The sequence below is a fragment of the Acanthaster planci genome, linkage group LG01, assembly GCF_054643075.1.
Source record: "Acanthaster planci isolate LZ-2023a linkage group LG01, COTS_SCS, whole genome shotgun sequence".
NCBI classification, from domain to species: domain Eukaryota; kingdom Metazoa; phylum Echinodermata; class Asteroidea; order Valvatida; family Acanthasteridae; genus Acanthaster; species Acanthaster planci.
In genome coordinates, this window is record NC_141777.1 from 34,936,563 (window position 1) to 34,954,315 (window position 17,753).

Here is a 17,753-nt window from a genome sequence, read left to right on the forward strand (position 1 = left end):
GATGCAATCTTTGACAAGACTGATCCTCAAGCTACAAATCCGCAGGAAAAAAAAAGTGCATGAAACACACTGTATACATGTACATGTACCATCAAAATCACTTTTTGATTTAAAAAAAAAAGCCCCACCCTAAAATTTTTGACCCAAAAACTTTAGAAGAAGAAACAAAAATACTACCTGCCTACCCAACCTATTTTTTTTTCAATGTAATCATGGTAATAGGAAGCACAACTATTATTTTGTTTGGCCTTAAGTTGTTTATAGAACATATATGGCTTATGGAAGCTACATGTACTTGCTCCTGTAAACTAACAAATTCGTCTGTCTAGGGAGCAAGTACTGTACCAGTACTTGCTCCCCTGATATTTAGCCCAATTTCAAGCCCTGATGTACCTGTATAATACATGTAAGTACAAGACATAATTGACCCATATTTTTAGTGCAGTTTACCGTGTGTCAGCCAGAGATCATGTCAAATCTTATATTTTTAGTGCAGTTTACCGTGTGTCAGCCAGAGATCATGTCAAATCTTTCTGTTTGAGTGCAGTAGGATTTTGTGGTTGGACACTGTTTCAATGTTCACTGCAAAACGACACTCATGAGCAAGGTTTGATCTTGGCTACCAAGCTGAAACACTGGGCAACCACTTTTTATGAAAGCAGTTGCGGGGGAGGGGGGGCAACCGTGTTTTGAGGAGATTTGTCCAGCACTGGTTCATTATGTACATGTATGTGTACATGAAGAGACACTGCATAATGTTGATCGTCTTTTGTAATGGGGCATTAATCAGTGTTCTCTGACAATCCCCAGAAGTCTGATGTTGTAGAAGGTGTTTCCCCACAGACCTTTTGTGTGTGTGTGTGTGTGTGTGGGTTTTTTTTGGGGGGGGGGTTACCTGCAGATCTCTCAGTCCTTCAGATCCTTTACAAACGTGCATTCCTTTTGGTGTCCTTTTTTTTTTCTTCAGAGTTAATGATTTTTGACAGAGATATGTTTGACAAGTATCAAAACTGGTACATGTACTTCACTTCACTTTATTTACAGATAATATAGAAAGCTAACAACGGTACATATTTAGTTGATGGATGGAGACCCCCAAGAAGCATTGCTTGTTGAGTGGAGGCTCCAAACTACAGACAAACATTATTACCAATTACATGTACCGGTAGCTGGAAAATATAAATACACAAGAAATGAAATATACGCACAATCATGTGTAAGCTGTACCCCCAAGAGACATAACTTAATTATTAGATAAATAATTATTTAGTAATTTATATTTATGTTTACCCTTAAATGTGAATGAACTGGTAATTTTCCTCAGTGAATTATCAATTGATTGATATTGATATTGTCAGTATGACCACATTAATTTGTCCTTCAAGTGATGCAAACGCATCATTAATGTTTACAGTAAAATAATTACGGGTAGGATTCACATTTCTGTCCATACTTTGTGCAGTTTCTTGCTACATGTACATGTATGTTGTCATATTCCCTCTGATTCGCATCAAATGCATGATTGAATTTGCCAATTTGGTATGAACTAACGTGTAATGGTACATGTACATGCGTCTGCTCATACATATGCACATGTACATTGTACATGTACATTGATTTGCATACACATGCTTACATTGACATGAAAAGATGTCAATCTACACGTACACGTACCGATACATAAAGTTTAGCAACATCTCAAGATACTACCCTGACTACTGTTTAGCTGTTTGACTTTGTGTTCTCTAGGTCAGATGTACACATGGTACATGTACAATTCACAAATTTGGGGGAAATATAAATGCACACAGATTCTCAGTCAATCATGGTTTACTACAGTATACATGGAGGACAAATCCATGTTTTCCCTGTAGTCTTTAATAGACTGGGGCCGTGTCCAAAACAGGCTTCTGGAGCTGTGGATACATCTATTGTCAGTATCTTTTAATAAGCCTTGTGTGAGTTCAGTTTGAATAAAATCTGGTACACTGAGTTCTTTAAATTCACGTGAACATACATGTAAGAATTCTGTGTACTAAAGACACTGTTGCTATACCTCGTGATTCAGGACAAGCTTTTCCTTAGTTACTTAAGACACACCTTGCACCAATACACTGTTTTCAGTGGATAAGAAGGGCACAAAGGAGCCAGTCTATTCCAGAGATGGTGGTCACTGTACAACACCTTGCCCCAAATCACGAGTTGAAGCAACAGTGTCTTTAGTCAGGGGAATTCAAATTACTGTGTTTATGTGCAAACAGATATTCAATGTAGCGGATTTTATTCAAATTTAACTTGCAAAAGGCGTATTCAAATGAAGCGAAGACCTAGATTTACAATGTACCTGTAGCTCTTGACAAACAGCTTCGGATGAAGCCTTGGCATTTGGGATTCACCACAGAGGACAGAGTTGAGCACAAGACTATACACCAAGAACAGGAATTACAGTTTGTCCCCTTTGCACATGTACATGTATGCCTGTCCCCTTGACTGGTTCTGTACCAGTACATCTCATTGGTGAAGAAAGTTGAATAGATATTCAACCTTCAACAGCAGCTTTTAGGGAAAAGAATTCATGCTGGTCTAATTGTCTGTGTTACATGTACCTTATGATCAACAGGAGAACTTGGCCAAGCTGCAGCGAATGTTCTCAAGGAAGTGGGAGTTTATCTTCATGCAGGCAGAAGCCCAGGCCAAGTAAGTCCATCCTGGTTTTGCTGCCCCCTCCTCAATGTGATTCCAAATAACTACATCATTCATGATGGGCACAATAGAATGAACACTTTGAAATGTTTACTTCTAAAACCTGCCAGCCTGTGAGAAGACTTTCCATGAAAATTTGTTGCTTTCATGGTGATTTGAAATCAGGTTAAGATATAGCTTGTGAGAAAACATCAGTGATGGGGCCATAAGCTATGTTTAATTTGGGTATTGATTAGCGTTTCAGTATTCACTTGAACCAATGGGGAACCAATGGGATGAGAACAGTGGCGTAAACAGTGGAGGGGGAAGCTGATGTGTTGCCATTAAAATTATCATATGTTATAGGAATTATTTACCGAAAGAAATAGACAATAGAAAACAAATTCCCATTTGTACAGCCAACACTGAGTAGCTCTAGCCAACACTGGGTAAAGTCAACACCCTTGTAGAGCCAACACTGTGTAGAAAAAACACTGGGTAGAGCCAACCCTGTATAAGGCTTTAAAGTAAAAAGTGAACTCTCTGGTTACTTAAATTTGACATGTATCAGGAGTGTGATTTCTCAAGGTTTTTCAGGATTTCAGGAACTTTTGACCCCAAACTGTGGATTTTTAGAGGTGAATCTATCCAGTTTTTGCCATGTTGTACACATTTTAAGAAAAAACCTAGTCCAAGGGTCACAAAATTGCACTGATTGAGGAATAAGACTGGGACCTTGTTAGCTACATGTAAATAAACCTTGAAAGGTTCTCATATTTTATTGTTGTTACTGTTACAACCTCTCTCTTGGAATGTTTCATGAATTACTGTTCATCCCCCATTTTCACCCCTGGTTCACCACACAGTGTTGCTCTGTGTTGGAACTGTTGAAGGTGTGTACACGTATATGTAGGTGGTATCTTTCCCTTGGCCCCGGTTTGGTTCTGGGGCTTGGAGGCAACACCATGCAGTTTGAGGACAGTGATGAGGAAAGTCTGCATTATGAAGCTTGTCTGCAACATGCTGGTGTTGTGATCTTTGCTTTTAGTTTTGCGGAAATGTTGGTACTGGTATTTAATGGTTTCATTCATATATGTTCAAATTGCGCTTCTTGGCCTTCCGAGGGCAAACATTTTGTAGTTGGTAATTTCCTCAGACAAACTTTGAAAAGTGCTGATATTTATGTCAACAACAGATTGATTAAATATGAAGACATTTTTTTTGAATTACCTGTAGTTAGAATCTTTATTCACTATTAGAGGCCTTGAGCTTCACAAACATTCATTTAAAGTTTGAAACAGAGACTCTTCAGTAACCGGAGTAAACCCTTAATGGAATACATCTAAATGTACATATAGCTTGAGTAACTCAATCTGTATAACTCATTTCATCGGTAAATGCATATTTTCCAATTCCATAAGCATTAGAGCTGGAGGTATTCATGCTGCATGTAGTAGTTAAAGGTACATGTACAGTCCATCACTTTGCAGTTATCCGGAAAGTACATGTAACTGAATAATTTATTCTTGAAAAGCGTACGGAAAGTTTTAAAGATGGTTATGGGAGCTGTCATTTTGAAGGAATTACAGAGAAAGGAGACCATTTTCAACAATGTACATGTACAAGTATCTAGAGACACATTTACAGAAAATTTGGAATGAGAAGCCTGCACATGTACATTAACGCTTCACACACATTTGTGCGGTTACTATAATCTGTTCAGTGCGTGACTTCGTGTACTGTTGGCTGTATTCGACTGAATTTGAGGACGTATCCAAGATGCTGAATTCAGGCATGATTCAAACCATGACCCAGCAACTTTTGATTGGAATTCAAGCTAACAGAATTTTGTTTTTCGTGGCAGATACAGCAGGTTTGACCTTGGGTACCCTTCTCTAGCGTTTGAGCAATTTCTTTATCTCAACGGAATATAATGCACAAATGACAAATGATGGACTGTACCATTAGGAGGAAGTGCTTTTTGGGATTTATGGTGTGTGGTGTACATGTCCCTGTACATGGACATGTATGCAGCATGTGTCATTGTAGTGCGGTACGTAGCTTGTGTGCTCACGATAATCTGACATCTCAGCTTCATTCATGTACACCCTGTCTTTGTTTCTTTCTGCAGAAGGCCTTGTCATTCCCTTTCGTCCATGCAGAAATTCCACCCTGGCTTAATGCATATTGACAAATGCATGGTAACAATGGTGTTGTCGTTTTCTTATGCAAGACGGTTCATTACCAGTGCAAGTCGGCATTGTGTAAAGAGCTACCGCAGTACTGCACACAGATATTAAAAAAACAATCTTGAAGGACATTGATTATTACAACTGCCTGTATCCTCTCAGCTCACTTCGGATGGGTCGTGCAAGGTCATTTTCATTTCCACTCATTCTGCCTTTTTCCTCCCTACGTCGTTATTTCTCTTTCCAATGTACTTGTACACGTATCCCTGAGTGGGAAGCATCTCTAACAATCACTTCAGACTGATGAGCATTTGTTATATCATAATTGATTGATGTTTTGTGATCTTGGCATTAATTTCTTGGTAAGTGCCATGTAATTACCGTTTGTGGGCTGGGGAAGTCAATGAGGGGAGGAGTTTGCCAGTCATCAGGTATCAAATGTTTAGTTTTATGCAGCACTTCCAGGATGAAATGTCCGGCTATGGAACTTTTGGCCTCTTAGAGAGTAATTTCTTACATTGTGACTTTGTACCGCAGTATTCTGTCGGTGTTTCACTGTTGCACATTGTGATTATTGATGCAGAATTGCAGTACACGTTCCGGAGAAAAGTTGGCGTGACTGTGTTCGTTTCTGTTGGAAAGATCAGATCTTGCAGTTGGGAAGCATAAGAAACAAGCAGGACTACTGTACACACGGTAAACTTAATAACGGGGCTGGACTTTGTGCTGCGTTACCGCTGCAGGCAGCATGCTGTGTGCCAGGACCTGTTCTCCTCTCCCCCCTCACCTCTTACCACTACTCCGTCAGCCCATGCTTCATCATGCCAGTAATTTGCAGCTGGCGGTTGCGTTTCACGCTTGGCTGGGGTACAAGCAATAAGTGCCACGGCAGGCGGAGGGGCTTGTTGGCCGACAGTTCGGAGATGGCTGTGAATTTGTTGCCAGTCCCCCCCCCTTCCTTGTGACAAGCTTGTTTGCTGTCCTCAGCCTGGCCACGGCCTTGACTGGAGACAGCACTAATAAGGTCACGTCACCTGAGATATTCTGTCGTCTTGCTGGTTGTTCGCAGTCAATGCTGAGACTGATTTTAAGGCACTGATGAATAAAGCATGGCCTTACACGTGCAATAAGAAGGCAACAGTTGACGTTACATGTATGTCTCTAGGTATCAATGAGACAAGTGGTGATTGCATTTGACTATTTGTCTTCTCGTGAATGTTAGGGTTGTAGTAAGTGAGCAATTAGCACCATGCATGTCATTCTTGCATGAAGTGACAAGTTGCTATTTTTATCAATTTTGGTTTTGTTGAAGGCGCCCCAGCTTGGCACCGTGTACCTCTCCATAGTCCCCTTGAAAAAAGATAATGAATAAATAAGATTGATATTGAGAATATCAGCCAGCCCTAGGTGGGAGCCTGCATCTGCTGTGCTAAGTGGTATATTTAGCACCCTTTAATGAACCCGCTGGTTGGAAGCACAGCAGGCAGTGGTATAGGTCTCTTAGGCATTGGCTTCATCACGGCTGCATTCAGGCTCGTTCGCACACCCACCCCGCTGCGTCATGCTGTTTCCATTTTGCCAGGATGCCCGCTGGCATTTTATCAACACCTGCGTCCAACAGGAGGCAGATACCAGCACTGGCAGGCCTGAATGCTGACACCCTCGCCCCTGCCCTGGTGGCTACAATTTAAAGGGGCTGTTCAAACTGATCTTTATTTACTGACTGGGTAGCATTTTGAGACCGAGGTGTAGATGTCACGTGGCACCATCTTTGGGAGGGGGGGCCCGATTGTGCTCATGCACTCAACCCGAACAGTCCTCAATCCTCTGATTTCAATATGATTTTACACACACCCTAGGGGGTCAGATTCTTACCAGGAGACTTAAAATCTTATTCAGGGATTAGTGTGTCATGATGCTTGAAGGCTGTTTTGTGTAGACTGGTTTACGTACATGTATATACATGTACTTACACTAGGGGTATTAACCATAGGTAATTTCCTACATGCATATGTTTAACCAGGAATTATTTACCTGGTACTTGTCACTTGATACTTGTCTATACTGCTCAACAACCTGGTACATAAATTACAGCGCACTGTGCTAATGAAAGGTGTTGGCAGCCATCTTAGCTAGGAAGCCCCCAAAATGGAGCTATGGAGGCTGCATATTGCTTAGCAATATGGGCGTGTGCTACCAATATCTAGGCAGTATAGACGGGAGATCAGCAGGGCTGTCTTATTGGATTTCCTTACTAAGGGCCTCTTGCCTTTGATAATGAGGACAAAAGACTTGTACAAGTACCGGTACTTTAGGCCTCAACCAACACACAATCTGTTTCATACCATTAATGTTTGAAGCTGGGTATTTTAGTTTTTGAAATAAAATTTGAAATAGAATGTTTTAAACCCCATGTTTCTTGATAATTGTCTATCACAAAAGAACTTAAAAGACTTTTTTGGGAAAGGCATCTACACAAAATGCCAGAAATTTCTTCAGATTTTTCAGATTGTACATTTCGGATTTTAGGTTTCCGAGTTCCCATGTAGGTTGCTGCCATGCACCGGCACAGGCTGCCTGTGCCCCTTCAATCAGTAAGGTTGCCAAATTCCTGCACGCCTCATTTTTTCCAAACCTGTGCAGTATGCACACAGGTACGGCATGCCTCCTTTTCAATGTAGTGTAATTGTGGCTGCCAGATAATATACAGCTGCATTATGTACTCGTACATGTACCAGCATGTGCCTACTGTCATAGTGATTCCCATACTAGGATGCAAGGTACAAGTTATGGTATTGATTTATTTTTCCCCCATTCTGTACCGTATGCTGCATGTTCTTTTCCTGCCAAAGGCACTACACGTAAAGTGGACAGTAGACAAAGCAGTCAGTGGTGTTTCCATTTGCTGAGCAAAATGGTTAACCTTGTGCTTCTCTACAGTGTAACCAGCAAAGAGGGCACATGTTCGTGGAACTGTCCAACAGTAAAATTAAATATGAGCACTGCCGTCCTTTCTGTTTGTAGATTGTAGTCGGGGGGTCCAAATCTGTGTGGAAGAGGATGCCATGTACATTTGAGGAAGGGGGCTTCACACTGACATGGAGGGTAGTGAGAGTGTTGCATACTGGTATGATTCCAAGGCAAGATTTCATCGATGTGTATGCCAAGGCACTCAACCTGCCACAGAGAAATGTGTTGGACTAGACAGTATCATTTCTTGAAAGTGATGGATGATTTATGTTTTTGTCCTTTTTTTTTTACGTATTACTGCCTGTGTATTTGTTTTGACAGCTCAGGAATGTTGATTGACTTAGGACTTTTATGATGCCCCCCACCCTTCGCATTCCTGAAGTTAAGATAGCAGATTATTTCAGCTGAGCATGGTGGAGAATCTCTCTCTCTCTTCAAATCCAAGGGCCTCCTCGGAGACAAAATATTGCCTCAGAGGTTGCTGCAGCTCTAGTGATGGATTGCATCTCGGATGAAGCAATAATAAACAGCTCGGTGAATTGGCCATAAATGCCTGATTGCTGAGATCTCGTTGGCGGAGTAAAGTACATGTAGGTTGCACTCGCTATTCATTATGATCACTTAGCAGGAGTAGAGAGAGAGGGGAACGTTCAAAGGCCTATTTAGTTAGAAAACCTACAAAGTTACGTTCACTTGTGTGTGCATCTGTGAAAAGTCACTCAAGGGAAGTACCAGTGCACAGGAGGTAGTGTGCATGAAATGCGATGCCCTTTGGAATACTTCTGTAGGGTTCATACCTTGTGGAGATGGAAGGATACAAGGTATGAACACTGCCACTGCTGGTTTGCTCCTTTTCATTGCTTGTTGACATTGACGAAAATCCAGAATTTCTGTTGGGATTTGTAGAGATATGATATCATTTGAATTAAAGGGTCCATAAAGACCTTCGTGAACAACCTGTCAGTGAATTGTTTAAAATATTCATTCATGTGCCAATAACACGAGGGATGTAAAAATGGAATACAATTCCTTAAGTAGTGGTTCATTTTACTGCCCCCCCCAAATGAATGTTTCAATCCTGAGAAATGGTGACGTTATGTGTGAGGTACATTTGAGAACCTACCATCGCAGTAGAATGAGAGGCAGGCACCCTTTTGGTGCATGCACCGGTACATCTGGACCCATGAGAACGTGGACAATGGACACGCACAATTTACTAATCCGCGGAATGTTCAAACGTATACTTGTTGGTGTACCTGTTTATGTACGTGTGCGCGTCCACGAAAACGATGCCCTCGCGCACGGTAGAAGCATTTACACACGCAGTACGGTCACTGTATAATGTTTTCATGTCATGGAATGCACAACTAGGGCACCACGCTCTGTACACACAAGTATATTGAGTGGAATAGCCCGGACCAATTTGGAAGCATTTCCTATCCTTTCGTCGTTTGTGTTTCATGAAACCTCCTCTTCGTCTTTGTTCACAGGCTTGCTTTGATTTCCCAAAGATCGTGGGCACGTCATCCGACTTCAGCTTTATCATTTAATGAGCCGTACATGTTTGGACGAAAACACTTTGGCTGGAAGTAATCACTGCACAGTTTGGTCCCCACCATTTTTCTCTGGTCAGCCTGACTTCTGATGTCCAATTTCGCCTAAATTTTGCTTTGGTTGGAAAACTTATGCAGGCTTGTCCCATCTTTGTACGTGTTGCTGTAGCCTGTGGCAACACATCTGGTCAACATGATCTCTTACACACTTAAATATAGGACTGAATTTTCTCAACTTGAACCAAGACAAGCATTGAAACGCTAGCAGCGCGTGACAATGTCTTCTCAAATGTATGTGATAGATATGCAAATGTTCTATGTTAATGAGATACATGTACCTCTCAGGGGTGGGGCTGTGTCGCCAAAAACGTTTTTGATCTCCTATTTATTAAACAAAACGGCAAAAAAAGAACAGTTTTCAATTATAACTTATAAAATCATTTTTCATGGGCCCTTTTGAACATGGGTTTCATTTGAGGTTTGAATTCTGATTTTATTCTGCAGCCTCAGAATTTAACAATGAATCATTTAAAAATTGACAAACCAAGTTGCTGACAGGTATGTGTAAGTTGATAAATTGACATTAAATTTGAGAAATAAAACCCTGAATTAATCCAGCCCCACACTCAAAGGGAACATCAGAGAAGCCAAAAGTCCATGCACCGTTTTTTTTTTTCCATTTCAGTAATTTGCCTTGTCAGTCGGGTAAATAAGTAATGAATAAATAAATAAATTAAACACAGCCACATGGACAGTTAAGCCTGTCAAGGAGTTGATGCAGTGGATTGCGTGTTTCTGCATGAGCGAACAGGACCAGGCACTTGCTTTAGTATCACAAACCCCCCCTCCCCATCCTGCATACACGCACTACATATGCCTTGATTGTCAAGGCCGCAATCCAATTGAGCAGAATACTGGAAAGTCAATTACATTGCTCACTAAAACCAGACCTTTTCTTCCTCCTTTGTCTTGCCTCTTCAGTCCCTTCCCCCTGGTTTCCCCCTTATTCATGTGTATTGATTTGACTGCAACTGTCCATTACTTGTACATGTACATGTACACAGACTACCATGTTTTCTGCAGCAGTTATTTGTCTCTGATAAAGTGGTACGTGTGCGTGTACAAGTTTTTTTAAAAGCCTAACAGTCCCAAATCCTCCAATTTCGGTACATTTTAGAGGATAATTAGTGCTACGTGTACGTTAAAATGATATGGTTTATTTTGACGACATGTACATAATTTTGGACTACCTTTGTTTCTGTGTGCTACAAAATATTCACTTTTTACACATTTGTTTGTGTGTTTACCTTGAATGTTTTTTTATTTTTGTACCTTTTGGCTTATTTCTAATTTTTTTTTTTGTTAACAAAACAGTCACGCACTTGACTTCGTACCGTACATGTATTGTTCCCTGAGCTGGGCATCACCTGCAAAGTGTAATTATTCATTGGCTTTTTCACACTTTGCAAAAACGGCATTCTTTTTGTTTGTTTGTTTTTGTCTTCTGATTATGACTCAAACCCCCTTTGTTTTGTGCACGTTTCTTCAGCCAGCAACTTAACCCCCTTTGCAACTTTGGATCATCGTCAGACTTATGTCAAGAGATTGCAAAAAAGCCATCTGTTCTGTTGGCAACTGACAAATAAGCTCTAGTTTTTCTGTAAGATTGTACAACACTGTTTAAAAGAAAGAAATCTTATAGTACTGATGAGTAATAAAAAAAGTACACAGGTTCTTGTAGGCCACAGGTCGCCGTAGTTGTACCTAAGCGTAAAACAGGTACATTTAAACCAAGAGAAGTCATCAGGATAGATGAATTTTTAAAAACAAAATAATTAAAATTAGTATCAGAAGAGAAAGCTGCTGACTACTGTACAAAAAACCACAGGGTAGGAGATGGAGAAGTGAATAGCTGAGGTGGACCTGGAGGGGTGATTTGAATAGCTGGCTTTTATTTGATATAGGTAGGTGTAGCTTGGTTCAAAGAGTACAGGTACCATACTTGCTACAATTTCATGAAGATCCTTCCATATCTGACGTGAGATAGCATTGCATTGTCAACTTTTTTGTTGTTTCCTAGCAACAGTCAGGCGAAAGACACAAACTTTTTGTGTGTTTCATTTAAATGTATTTTTCCTCTACTTGAATCTGTAAATTTGTTTGTAGTTAGTTGATATTCCATCATTCTCATGACACCTCTCTCGTGCTTAGGCGTTGAGGTTGGTGCATCAGAATCTGCCCGTATATGCACATTGCGGAGAGTCCTAACTTTGCTTTCAAGCAGTAGCTGAGTTCAGTAGTTAATGCACCATGTGCATTGGGCCAATACAAGTTTCCAACATTTTAATGTACATGTACATGTAGACTAATCGCAAGAGGCCAGTCGTTTGGGTGAAAAAGCAGTGCCTCTGCTGCATGTATCATTGGAAGTCTAACAAAATTAGTATGAGGGCAAGGAAAAAAGGGCAAGTACATGTAAATTTTAAGCTGACCTTTTTTGGCAATCCAGTCTGGTTTCTAAAAGCAGTTGCTCATTGTGTGCGGTGGACCATTGGAGGGTGGATTGTGTGCTGGGTTCCCAGTGACGTGCTGGTTATTGTTACGAAGTGTCTGCCAGAGTTTGAATTGGTTTTAGTAGGGTGGTGTTGTTGAAGAAGTAGACATTTGTCTTATGTACATGTAAGTCTGTATCATATGGAAGTTGAAAATGACCATCCGCACGATTTCCGTATTGCCATAAAAAAAATGACAGACAGGTGGAATACTGATGATGTCTCAGTTCGGTAGGATGTTTTTCCAGTGATGAAGTGTCCTACCTCAGATGCTTTTCTGCATATCCTGCCCTGGGAAGACGTCTTCGGCATTTTGCAGGACTGTCTTTAATTTTTCAACATTGTGTCGCTCCGTGGGAATTTACTAGGGAGACTAAAAGACACAGATGGTCACCTGAAACTGTCATAGCTTGATGACGTCGTTCCCAGCATACATTTTGGGCCATTAATGTAATCAGCTTGCATTTGGACACCTCATCAGGTGTCTGTTTTAAGGCATTCCCGAACACTTCCAAGCGGGAATTATGATTATTTTTTTGTGTGCAGCAGACCAGCGCCACTCTTGAATATGAGTGGAGGGATTACCACATTGAAAACTCAAGCACTTGCCCACACGCAAGGGGTTGTGAACAGTTGGTGCAAGGGGAGATACACTGCCTGATTTGTGTGCACGCAGTGGGCTAGCTATGTGTGTGTGTGTGTGTGCACACTCTGCCGTTGTCGTCCCAGTGCTGCTGTAGACCCCCCCTCCCCCTTAACTTGTAAGGCAAATATAAGAATGTCATTGCACGCATCCCGGGCACATAATTTAGTATCTCCCTGGCCAACACCGATGAAGGTGTACATACCGGTACTGTTACGAAGGTCAAAACTCACTCATTGATTGGCAGGTGGACAACCAATGGCAGACATTGATCCATCCGATGCAGGATATACCATTCGGCATTGCCATGACAACGACAGGGTGTGTCCATGTAATTAGTGTGTCGATGTTAAATTTAAGAACGGGTCTTTGGTACAATGTCTGAATTTATACCGTACATGCTTACAGTGTACTTTGCACTGATTGGAAGCTGATGTGCAAAGTTCATCTGGGGGGGGGTGTAACAGAAACAATTATTTTTAAAAAGGAGGGTCATTATTTTGCCAATTGGATTCATTTGAAAAGGAGTACTGTTACATCGAAAGTGGATAAGTAAATGAGCTCAATAAATGGAGAAAATTTCCTTGAATTTGTAGGAACCACATGCATTATCTTCATGTGACTGTGAATGGTTAGTGAATGTACATGTATGTAAATCAGTGTACAATGTACATGTACATGTAGTTGGTTCTGGTAGCTGTCTGTACCACACATGCAATTTCCAAAGCTGAAGCAGTCCATCACTGTATGTTCTACACCCCTCTGTCACAAGTGGTTTCTTCCCCGTGAGATGGCAAAGAAAGTGGGGGGGGGTTGATGGTTTCATTGCCACGACGACGCAGACTTGGATGCAGCACTGTCATGTTCATGTGCCCGACTGAGCAGAAGAGGTTGGGTCATACATGCACACGTACAGGGGCCACAGTATGTTCTCAATCTGCGGCTGGCTGTATGTGTGGGACGAACATGCGGCAGTGCAGCTGTGGCAGCGCGGTCTTATAGGCAGGTTGCATGCAGCGGTGGCTGCGGGCAGTTGGTCGTTCGTTTGGCTTTAGGAGAGAGAGATTATTCACAGTGTCGGGCCATGAGATCGCCGAGGTCACCTTGACTGAATCCAAGGACCTTGCATGAGCCCCTCTGTAGTTTGCATTCGCAGCTCTCCCGTGTGTGCTTGTATACCTCTGCGTGTGTGTGTGTTCCTGTTTCGGTGAGGTTTTCTTGGAGACGGCAATCACGCCTTTTGTCATGGCTACCTCCTCTTCACCCCGTGAGCCAAGCTCGCCCAACAGCATTTCAGGGATTTTTGACTTCATGAGGTAGGTACAATGTAGCACATACAGTGGTTGGGCCCCCCTTTAGTCACTGCTATGGTCCTGTCTAATATGCCAAGTTTACAGTGTTGCCAGTGGACCTTAGCTCCAAGTCTTCATAAACATTCTGCATTCCTTACCTGTGAGCAGTTTACATGTACGTTGTTATTGACAGTGTTACTGAATGCTTTTTTTCTGTACTGCACATTGCATTCTCAAGTACAGAACACTTTCCTAGGGTATGGCTTTTTTGAGCTTGGTACACATGTTAAGAAATGTAGAAGTTTTCTGAAAGCAGGGATACCATGTGAGCAAGACTTCCCCACAGACATGCAGATGTACAATGTATGCTAGGATGCGGTATAGGGATACGTGTACAAGTAGCTAGGGGATGGCAGCCTACAGAGAAAGGAAAGTTTGTTAATATCCACACATGTACATGCAGAAGTGCTAGATTTTCTTCAAATGTATCTTGGGATTATTTTAGTTTTTACTTTTCTCTGCTAGTGTTTGAGCAAAGCTGATACATGAAGATACAAAGTTACACTACACTAGAATTAACAGTTTTAATATGAGCCACATAAGAGTACACTAAATAATGGCAGTGACATGTTCAGTGTTTGAAATGAAGCCAAAACAACTTAACCACTAAGAAAAATATATGTATATATATCACTTAATTACATTTTAAAATATATGCATGGTTTCCTTGATATTCCTTGCGGGAAAGGTGGGCATTCATTTCAGTGGCCAGAAACCCCATCGCAGGCCCTTCCTTGCCTGGAGCCACTTACCGTGTGATTTCAGCCTACCATACACCCCATCCTTGCGAAACCCACGGGCCTAAAAATGGAGTCCGTGACTGCTCAGTGGAGATCAAGCTTGTTTTACTTAAAAATACCTAGCGGAACATTCTGTTGTTCTCCACACTATAGAAATGAACAAATTGCTGCGGGGCGGCAGGCCCAGGCCAAGCGTTGGGGTTACTGGTGGAGTTTGGAAGAGGGGAGATGGTGTGACGCACATGATTGTGGTGGGAGAATTTCCATGTAAGGCTTGTTGTGTGGTCAAACTGGGGCCGTGGATTGGGGAGGGCGCAAGGGATGTCTTTGTGATCAGAAATGTACTCACTTCCCTCAAGCTACACAGGGTAATGTGCACCTCCCAGTAGTACATTATTCCTCTCACATACATGTATGTGTCTGCCACATTCATGCTGAGCTATTGACGTAACCACTTGCAGTCCCACCCTTGAGCTAAGTCCTGACCAAAAGCACGAGGGGGTTTATGTAAGAGTGTAAACTAGTTCTCACATCCGAAATGTAAGATTTAAAAAAAATGGAGTAGATGTGTGGAGAGTTTCCATCCCAAAGGGGTGGAGGCTTAAAATAAAAGCTCGAAAGAGAATTCCTTCCGTAACTGCACCTGTTTCAAAGATGCATCAAAATCGTTCTCACCTCTCTTAGCCTCCTTTTCAGGAAGCTGATAAGCTAGTTCTTTGTTCGTTGAATTTGAAGTGCACTGCATGAGATCATGCCTAGCCCTCTGTCCCAATACTTTGCTCTGGCAAACCTTAATTGGGCAGGATTGTCCTCTTGTATCCATTCTCAATCGCAGTCTCTGAAGAGTTTGTATTAGAACCTGTACCTGTGTGAGAATGTTCCCATGGCAACATACTCTCTGGTATTCTTCAGTCATATTCCTCATTGCACCGGTAGCATTTCTAGTGCCAAATGGCACCATTCCCAATGACCATTGAATCTATGGTACATACCATACATTATGTTGTTGCACAGGTGACAGTTACCCATGTTTCTTAGAAGAGGCACAATAGGCTGCTATTGTCTGTATCTTTTGTACATACCACTAGGAAGCAAAGCTGCAGTACCTGTATATAAATGGCAGGCTGTTAGAATGTGCAGTTACCGTCCTAGAACAAACGTTTTATTTTTCACAAAGAGAGTCCTTTACTGAAAAGTAATTGTAGAACTTCTCCTTGCCTGGTTCTTACTAGGTTTCCTTTTGGGGGGAATTTCTGGGGATTGGGCTGCGACAAAGAATGCAGACTCTTAGCCGAATTGGCACATCCGATGATTTTAACTGGCTGATGGTAGTGTCCTTTCACTTCATCAGACTGATCAGATAGACCACCAGGTTTGCACCGTACCCTGTGCCAAGAAAATTGTGGAAAGTGAGTTCTGTCATTTTCAGCATGATTCAGAGCAGCCTGGTGACCTGCGTTAATTTCATGCCATATTTCCTGGTCTATAGCTGAGCGATAATGAGCTCTGGGCTGACACATGTACAGGGCTCTGTTTGGACAACAAATTCCAGCTGTTCCAGTTTGCTCTGAAGTATATACTGGCGTGTTTGCCACACAAAATATAGATCAAAACTGATTTATTGCAATGGTACAATGAGCAGTTTAGGTTATTGCTGATGGATGTGGATTTGGTATACGGTCTCAGTCAAATTACAGGCCAATTTGCTTTGTCTTTGCAAACCATCAAGATTTTAGGTAACCTTCACATCACAAATAAATATTTATATTTCCTAATTATTGATCTTACCGTGATGGAATAATATTCTGATTTACAAAGATTTGCTAGCTTCCGGGAGAGGGGGATCTCCATAGTGTGCATCACCGGCTGCTATATATGTCATTTCTACCTAACGAGGAGACAAGTTCCTGAAGTCCACCCCAAATAAAAACAAGTGTGAAGTCCTGATTCTGCAGATTCTTCCACATATGCCAACCGTCCACCCAACCCATGGAGGCAGCCTTTGCATTGATTGATCAATAACGCTTTCAGAACTAACCGGATAAACACAAATGCTGACGGAGCAGTGAACACCTAGACAGCTACATGTAGCTCGGGAAATTGTTTGTTTACCACCCTGCAATTGTCCTGGACCTCTTTTTGCAAGTCTGCCTTTTGAAAGATTCACACTAATATAACAAGCAGTCTAGTCTGTGATGTTCCTGCACCTTTTAGGAATGGTTGGATTACCTAAAATTATATTTTGTCTGTATGTCAGGGGCTTTTCACTACCACAGTTTGAAAAGTGCTCATATTGATAAAAGTCCCATACTTCTGCATTGCAAGTGCAGAAAAATTTGGATCTTTATTCTGTGGGAGTATTGTTTCTGTCCATTTCATATACCCACAGAAATCACACTAATTAAATTTTCACATTGTGGACTGTAAGTGTGCTAAATAGTGATTCAATATTCCACACTGTGCCTTATAAAATGGGTGTGTGTGTGGGGGGGTGTTTAGTGGCATATCTAGGTTTTGATGTGGGGGGCAAATTCAAAAGTGAATGCAGGTTTGGACTCATTCCACATGATGTTTGGGGAGAAAGAAAATCCAAAGCCTTACCCACGGTCTCGACATCCTTGCTTTTATTTGATGGTGTTCTTTTCTTAGGGTCTTGGTGCTAATATTTGACAAATAAATATACCGATTACTTTCTTACTTACCGTATGGAGTATTCTTTATGAACAAAAAAATGCCACCGGGCTTGTTGCATAAGCGATATGTCATGTTTGTCAGAATGATGGAAGGAATTAAAATTCCTTTGCACTGAGAGGCTACCAGCACAGAGAAGAGAAGGTCCGCCTTCAGTGCTGAATAATTCACGACAGATAATGAGCCGGGAGAAAAGGAAGAAAATGACACACACTTACGATCCTAGGTCTTCTTAGAATCCTCTGGGTAATTGAGGCTGTGTAGAGCAGGCAGGCAGATAATGGGGAGTTATTGGCAAATCGCTAATTCATGTGTGCTGTTATTGCTCAGAATGGCCAGGGTCAAGCACATCTGGCTGCATTATCAGTGGATGAATTGGAC

At 41.6% G+C, this 17,753-nt stretch overlaps 1 protein-coding gene across 8 annotated transcripts in view; it reads left to right on the forward strand.

Moving 5' to 3' along the window:
• Positions 1 to 17,753, forward strand: part of LOC110979604 (regulator of G protein signaling 7-like) — a 119,312-nt gene that overhangs the window by 48,701 nt on the left and 52,858 nt on the right. For all 8 annotated transcript variants that reach the window (XM_087145084.1, XM_087145080.1, XM_022235570.2 and 5 more), the window contains exon 7: positions 2,621 to 2,697. In XM_087145084.1, coding sequence (XP_087001210.1) covers positions 2,621 to 2,697 — 77 coding nt within the window. The remainder of the gene's footprint in view (positions 1 to 2,620; positions 2,698 to 17,753) is intronic.